Source organism: Passer domesticus, chromosome 36 (assembly GCF_036417665.1).
Source record: "Passer domesticus isolate bPasDom1 chromosome 36, bPasDom1.hap1, whole genome shotgun sequence".
NCBI classification, from domain to species: domain Eukaryota; kingdom Metazoa; phylum Chordata; class Aves; order Passeriformes; family Passeridae; genus Passer; species Passer domesticus.
This window is the reverse complement of record NC_087509.1, coordinates 328,891-336,822: the sequence shown is the minus strand read 5'-3', so window position 1 is coordinate 336,822 and position 7,932 is coordinate 328,891. Positions and strand designations below refer to the sequence as shown.

Below are 7,932 nucleotides of genomic sequence, written 5' to 3'. Positions count from 1 at the left end.
CGGTGCAGGGCCGGGTCAGGATCTCCAGGGACAACGGGCAGAGCTCGGTGACGCTGACCATGAACAACCTCAAGGACGAGGATTCCGGATCCTATTTCTGCGCCAAAGAGGGTGGTGCTGCTTCGGGTGGTTATGCTGCTGGTTATATTGTCGACACGGGTGGTGTCCCTACTCCCATCTCCCAAGTCCCCCCCAGTCCCCAGAGCCCAGACCCTTCCCCCAGACCCCAGCCCCAGACCCAGCTCTTGACCATTGACCCCAGCCTGGCACTGCCTTGGCCCCAATTCTCACCCGCTTACCCCAAACCACAACTCCTGACCCCAAATCTCCACTTTCTTCCCCAAAACCTTGCTCTGAAGGTTGGGATTTGAGGTTAACGTCTCAGTTTGGGTCAGAATAGCACATGTGTGTCAGCGGCTGTGACTGGGAACCCAAACTGGAGATTTGGGACAGAATCGGGCGAGTTTTGGGACCAAAGCAGTTGGGTTTGGGACAGAACCAGTTGTGGTTTTTGGGTCTTTGGTCATCACTGGTGAAAATGGGGGAGACTTGAGACAAAGGGTCAAGGGCTGAGGTTTGGGGGAACGATCCAGGCTTTGGGGCCAGGTGGGGACACTGAGATGTGGGTGGATCCACCGCCGCCGGCGCCTGCACGATAAGCAGCAGCAGCAGCAGCACAACAATTATCAGCAGTTTTGGCGCAGAAATAGACGGCGGAATCCTCGTCCTTGAGGTTGTTCATGGTCAGCGTCACCGAGCTCTGCCCATTGTCCCTGGAGATCGTGAACCGGCCCTGCACCGAGGGTGCGTAGTAGGTGCTGGCACCAGTGTTGCTGATGCTCCCGACCCACTCCAGCGCCTGCCCGGGTCTCTGGCGCACCCATTCCATGGCAAAACTGCCGAAATTGAAGCCGGAGCCTCGGCAGAGGAGGCGCAGGGACCCCCCGGGGGGCTGGAGGTCCCCCCCGGACTCCAGCAGGGTCACGGCCGCCCGGAGCCCTGTGGAACAAAAAGAGGGGATGGGGATGGGAAAAGCCCAAACAGTGACAGAAATCCTGATTCTTGGCCCCAAACTGTGACCTTTGGACCTCCCAATTCTCCTGGTCCTGGCCCTGCTGGCACTCAATACCTGGGATCCACCCACCTCCACAGCACCAAGCCCACTCCAGCCCACGCCCCGATCCATCCCCTCATCCCCATCTCCCCTTTTCCCCGCAGGGCTCCGGGCGGCGGTGACCGTTCTGGAGTCCGGGGGGGACCTCCAGCCCCCCGGGGGGTCCCTGCCCCTCCTCTGCCGAGGGTCCGGGTTCAATTTCGGGGGTTTTGGCATGCAATGGATGCGTCAGAGACCTGGGCAAGGGCTGGAATACGTTGCAGGGATCACCAACAATGGTGGTGCCACCAGATACGCGCCCTCGGTGCAGGGCCGGTTCACGATCTCCAGGGACAACGGGCAGAGCTCGGTGACGCTGACCATGAACAACCTCAAGGACGAGGATTCCGGATCCTATTTCTGTGCCAAATATGTTGATAGTGGATGTTGTGCTGCTGCTGCTGATGGTTGACACGTCAGGGGTGGCACTGCTCCCAACTGGGTGTCCCCCTGTCCCCAAACCGAGTCCCTTCGTCCAACCCTCAGCTCTCAGCCCTTTGTCCCAAGTGTCCCTCATGTGTCCCAACGTTGAGCACTGACCCCACACCCTCACTGCCACCTTCCCCAAAACTCACCCATTGGCCCCAAACGTTCACCCCTGGCCCCCAGTTCTGACCTCCACCCAATCAGGGCCCGGGGAGCTGGGGGAGATTTGGGTGAAATGGGCAAAATGGGGGGGAAAGTTGGGAATTGGGGCAGTGATGGCAGAGTTGGGGGTGAAGGTGAACAATGGGGCCATGGGTTGGGGTTTGGGGGATGGATCAGGGGATTTTGAGACCAGGCACGACCCCACCGCTGCCAGCCTGGCGCCATGATCGGCGCCATCGCCATAACCGGCAGCGCCAGAAGCAGAAACAGAGAACCATTTACAATTGCTGTCAAAACATCTGGCACAGAAATAGGATCCGGAATCCTCGTCCTTGAGGTTGTTCATGGTCAGCGTCACCGAGCTCTGCCCGTTGTCCCTGGTCACCGTGAACCGGCCCTGCACGGCTGCTGCATACACGGCGTTGTCGCCCTTGCTGTTGATCTGTGCGACGAATTCCAGCACCTGCCCAGGTCTCTGGCGGATCCAGTAAATTTCAAAATTCCCAAAATCAAAGCCAGACCCTCGGCAGAGGAGGCGCAGGGACCCCCCGGGGGGCTGGAGGTCCCCGCCGGACTCCAGCAGGGTCACGGCCGCCCGGAGCCCTGCGGGGAAAAGGGGAGATGGGGATGAGGGGATGGAAATTTCAGGAGGAGTTGTCCAATTAATTAATGGGTGGAGCAAGACTAATTGAATGGTTTGAGGCACCCCTAAGATACAGGAAAGCTCTGGTGGAGATTTGGGGCCAAAACAGGGCAGTTTGAGCCAAAACCAGAGAAGGTTTGGGGATGTGGGAGCGGCCATGACCCTGCTGGAGTCCGGGGGGGACCTCCAGCCCCCCGGGGGGTCCCTGCGCCTCCTCTGCTGAGGCTCTGGCTTTGATTTTGGGGGTTCCACCATGTACTGGGTTCGCCAGAGACCCGGGCAGGCCCTGGAGTTGCTCGCAGGGTTCAGCACCAGTGGCAGCACCTACTACTCGCCGTCGGTCAAGGGCCGGTTCACGATCTCCAGGGACAACGGGCAGAGCTCGGTGACGCTGACCATGAACAACCTCAAGGACGAGGATTCCGGATCCTATTTCTGTGCCAAACGTGCTGGTGCTGGTAGGTGGAATGCTGCTGCTGATGGTGAAGATGCTCCTGGTGGATCCCTGGCCCCATCTCAGTGTCCCCACCTGTCCCCAGAGCCTGGATCATTCCCCCAAACCTCAGCCCTTGGCCCTTTGTCTCAAGTCTCCCCCATTTCCACCAATGGTGACCAAAGACCCCAAAACCCCGAATGGTTCACCCCCAGACCCAACTGGTTTCGTGCCAAAACTCACCCAATTGTGTCCCAAACCTCGACTTTGGGCTCCAAATCACAGTCGCTGACACAGATCCTCAACGATTTTCCCCAAATCTGGGCCTTGGCCTCAAATCCCGACCTTCAGAGCAAGGTTTTGGGGAAGAAAGTGGAGATTTGGGGTCAGGAGTTGTGGTTTGGGGTCAGCGGGTGAGAATTGGGGCCAAGGCAGTGCCAGGCTGGGATCAATGGTCAAGAGCTGGGTCTGGGGCTGGGCTCTGGGGGAAGGGTCTGGGCTCTGGGGACGGGGGGGACTCGGAGATTGGGGTGGGGACACCACCTGTGTCATCAATATAACCAGCACCAGGATCACCCCAACCAGTATAAGCATATTTGGCACAGAAATAGGATCCGGAATCCTCGTCCTTGAGGTTGTTCATGGTCAGCGTCACCGAGCTCTGCCCGTTGTCCCTGGAGATCCTGAACCGGCCCTTGAACGATGGCGCGTAGAGGGTGCTGCCACCACTGCTGCTGATCCCTGCGATGTATTCCAGCGCCTGCCCGGGCCTCTGGCGGATCCAGTACATGTCAAAATTCCCAAAACTGAACCCAGACCCTCGGCAGAGGAGGCGCAGGGACCCCCCGGGGGGCTGGAGGTCCCCCCCGGACTCCAGCAGGGTCACGGCCGCTCCCCTGTCCCAAAACCTTCTCTGTTTTGCTCCAAACTCCCCTGGTTTTGTCCTAGATCTCCACCAGAGGTTTCCTGTATCCTAAGGTGCTCCAAAACTTTCAATTAAACTCACTCCACTGATTAATGAATTGGACGCATGCGCTTGAGCTTTCCATCCCCTCATCCCCATCTCCCCTTTGTGCCGCAGGGCTCCGGGCGGCCGTGACCCTGCTGGAGTCCGGGGGGGACCTCCAGCCCCCCGGGGGGTCCCTGCGCCTCCTCTGCCGAGGGTCCGGCTTTGATTTCGGCAGTTTTGGGATGGGCTGGATGCGCCAGAGACCCGGGCAGGCGCTGGAATACCTCGCAGCCATCGACAGCACTGGTGGTGTCACCGTGTACGCCTCATCCGTCAGGGGCCGGGTCAGGATCTGCAGGGACAACGGGCAGAGCTCGGTGACGCTGACCATGAACAACCTCAAGCTCAAGGATTCCGGATCCTATTTCTGCGGGAAGGGTTCTGGTGCTGGTTATCCCAATGCTTATGATATTTGTTCCCCGCCCCCATGGCTGGTACCCCTCCTGTCCCCCTTCCCCAGGTCCTCCCTTCAAAGCTCCGCCCTTGAGCCAATCCTCCAGGTTTTGTCTCAGTCTCCAATTCCACGTCTCTAAATTCACGGAATGCACAGAATTTACAGAATTTGCTGAATTCACAGAATCCACAAAATTCACAGAAATCGCAGAATCCACAAAATTCACAGAATTCACTGAATTCACAAAATTCCCAGAATTCACAGAGTTGGATGAGACCTCCAAGCTCATCATCGAGTCCAACCCACCCCCAACACCCCAGCCCTGGCCCCCAGTGCCAGGAGATGAGATTTGGGGCCAAGAGATGAGATTTGGGGTGAGGAGATGAGATTTGGGGCCAGGAGAGGAGATTTGGGGGCAGGAGAGGAGATTTGGGGGCAGGAGATGAGATTTGGGGCCAGGAGAGGAGATTTGGGGCCAGGAGAGGAGATTTGGGGCCAGGAGATGAGATTTGGGGCCAGGAGATGAGATTTGGGGCCAGGAGATGAGATTTGGGGCCAGGAGAGGAGATTTGGGGCCGGGAGATGAGATTTGGGGTGAGGAGATGAGATTTGGGGCCAGGAGAGGAGATCTGGGGCCAGGAGATGAGATTTGGGGTCAGGAGATGGGATTGGGGGCCAAGAGATGAGATTTGGGGCCAGGAGATGAGATTTGGGGGCAGGAGATGAGATTTGGGGCCAGGAGAGGAGATCTGGGGCCAGGAGATGAGATTTGGGGCCAGGAGATGAGATTTGGGGCCGGGAGATGAGATTTGGGGTGAGGAGATGAGATTTGGGGCCAGGAGAGGAGATCTGGGGCCAGGAGATGAGATTTGGGGCCAGGAGATGAGATTTGGGGCCAGGAGAGGAGATTTGGGGTCAGGAGATGAGATTTGGGGTGAGGAGATGAGATTTGGGGCCAGGAGATGAGATTTGGGGTCAGGAGATGAGATTTGGGGCCAGGAGAGGAGATTTGGGGCCAAGAGATGAGATTTGGGGCCAGGAGATGAGATTTGGGGCCAGGAGAGGAGATTTGGGGCCAGGAGATGAGATTTGGGGTCAGGAGAGGAGATTTGGGGCCAGGAGAGGAGATTTGGGGCCAGGAGATGAGATTTGGGGCCAGGAGATGAGATTTGGGGCCGGGAGATGAGATTTGGGGTGAGGAGATGAGATTTGGGGCCAGGAGAGGAGATTTGGGGCCAGGAGATGAGATTTGGGGTCAGGAGAGGAGATTTGGGGCCAGGAGAGGAGATTTGGGGCGAGGAGATGAGATTTGGGGCCAGGAGATGAGATTGGGGGTGAGGAGATGAGATTTGGGGCCAGGAGATGAGATTTGGGGCCAGGAGATGAGATTTGGGGGCAGGAGATGAGATTTGGCGCCAAGAGATGAGATTTGGGGCCCAGGAGATGAGATTTGGGGCCAGGAGATGAGATTTGGGGCCAGGAGAGGAGATTTGGGGACAGGAGATGAGATTTGGGGCCAGGAGATGAGATTTGGGGCCAGGAGAGGAGATTTCGGGTCAAAACAGCGCCAGGTTGGGACAAGGAGACAACAACGGGGTCAAAGTTTGTGGGGAAGTGCCTGGGGCATGCAGAGAAGTGGAGACGCCGGGATTGGATCGGGGTAAAAACCCAAAAACCCCCCGGACTCCAGCAGGGTCACGGCCGCCCGGAGCCCTGCGGCAAAAAGGGGAGATGGGGATGGGAACAGCTCAAACATTGACCCAAAATCCCGACTTTTGGCCCCAAATGGAGACCCTTGGGCGTCCCATCCTTCCCCCCTGCTCCTGCTCGCCCTCCTGGATGTGTTCTGGAACGTTCTCCACGCGCGCTTTGAGCTGTCGCCATTTCCATCCCCTTTTTCCCTTTCAAATGTAAATATCGAAACGAAAGATGTATTCATAAATATTAGAATTTTTTTATATATAATAAGAAATAATAAAGAAAATAATAAAAATAAAATAATAATAATAATAACGATAATGATAATAATAATAATAATTACAATAAGAATAACAATGACAATAATAATAATAACAATAATAATAATAACAACAATAATAACAATAACAATAACAATAATGATAATAATACCAATAATAATAACAATAATAATAACAACAATAACAATAACAATAATAATAATAACAATAATAATAACCATAATAATAACAATAATAATAACAATAACAATAATAATAACAATAATAATAACAATAATAATAACAATAATAATAATAACAATAATAATAATAATGGTAATAATAATAATAACAATAATAATAATAATGACAATAAGAATAACAATAACAATAATAATAATAATAATAACAATAATAACAACAATAATAACAATAATAATTATAACAATAATAATAACAATAATAATAACAATAATAATAATAACAACAATAACAATAATAATGATAACAATAATAATAACAATAATAATAGTAATAATAATAATAACAATAATAATAATAATGGTAATAATAATAATAATAACAATAATAATAATGACAATAAGAATAACAATAACAAGAATAATAATAATAATGACAATAAGAATAACAATAACAACAATAATAATAATAATAACAATAATAATAATAACAACAATAATAACAATAATAATTATAACAATAATAGTAACAATAATAATAACAACAATAACAATAATAATAATAATAACAATAATGATAATAACTATAATAATAACAATAATAGTAACAATAATAATAACAATAATAACAATAATAATAATAATAACGATAATAATAACAATAATAATAATACCAATAATAATACCAATAATAATAACAATAACAATAATAATAATAGCAATAATAATAACAATAATAATAACAATAACAATAATAATAACAATAATAATAATGGTAATAATAATAATAATAATAATAATAATAATAATAATAATAATAATAATAATAAATTCCGTCTCATGTCCCTTCATTCCAGACCTGAAAAAACCCCTAAAATTCAAAAGATTTGCCCCAAAAATCTCCTAAAAGCAATGAAAAAGTGAGGCCGAGAGTCGAGAATTTGGGGGAAAAATTTGGGTGAAAAAGGTGGAGATTTGGGGGGAAACCAGTGAAAATTTGGGATTTTGGGGCAAAATCAGTAAAAATTTGGGATTTTGGGGCAAAATCTGTGAAAATTTGGGATGTTGGGCCAAAATCATTGAAAATTTGGGATTTTGGGGCAAAATCAGCAAAAATTTGGGATTTTGGCGCAAAATCAATGAAAATTTGGGATTTTGGTGGTTTAATGAGCTGTTAAGTAGGAGAAATCTAATTAATTAATGAGTGGATTTGGATTAATTGAGGTTTTGAGGCACTTCAGAAACTCTGGTGGAAATTTGGGGCCAAACCAGGAGATTTTGGGGAAAAATCAGTGAAAATTTGGGATTTTGGGTTTTTAACGATCTGTTAATTAGTAGGAATCCAATTAATTAATGAGTTGATTTGGGTTAATTAAAAGATTTGAGGCTCTTCAGAGCCTCTGGTGGAGATTTGGGGCCAAACACGGGGATTTTGGGGCAAAATCATTGAAAATTTGGGATTTTGGGGTAAAATCAGTGAAAATTTGGGATTTTGGGTGTTTAATGAGCTATTAATTGGGAGAAATCCAATTAATTAATGAGCAGATTGGGGTT

The 7,932-nt window shown here is 49.7% G+C and overlaps 1 protein-coding gene across 1 annotated transcript in view; it reads left to right on the top strand.

The window, feature by feature from the left end:
* Window positions 1–3,847: 3,847 nt before the first annotated feature.
* Window positions 3,848–7,932, top strand: part of LOC135288831 (immunoglobulin epsilon heavy chain-like) — a 77,790-nt gene continuing 73,705 nt past the window's right edge. Inside the window, exons 1-2 of the mRNA XM_064402217.1 lie at window positions 3,848–3,851; window positions 3,899–4,256. Coding sequence (XP_064258287.1) covers window positions 3,848–3,851; window positions 3,899–4,256 — 362 coding nt within the window. The remainder of the gene's footprint in view (window positions 3,852–3,898; window positions 4,257–7,932) is intronic.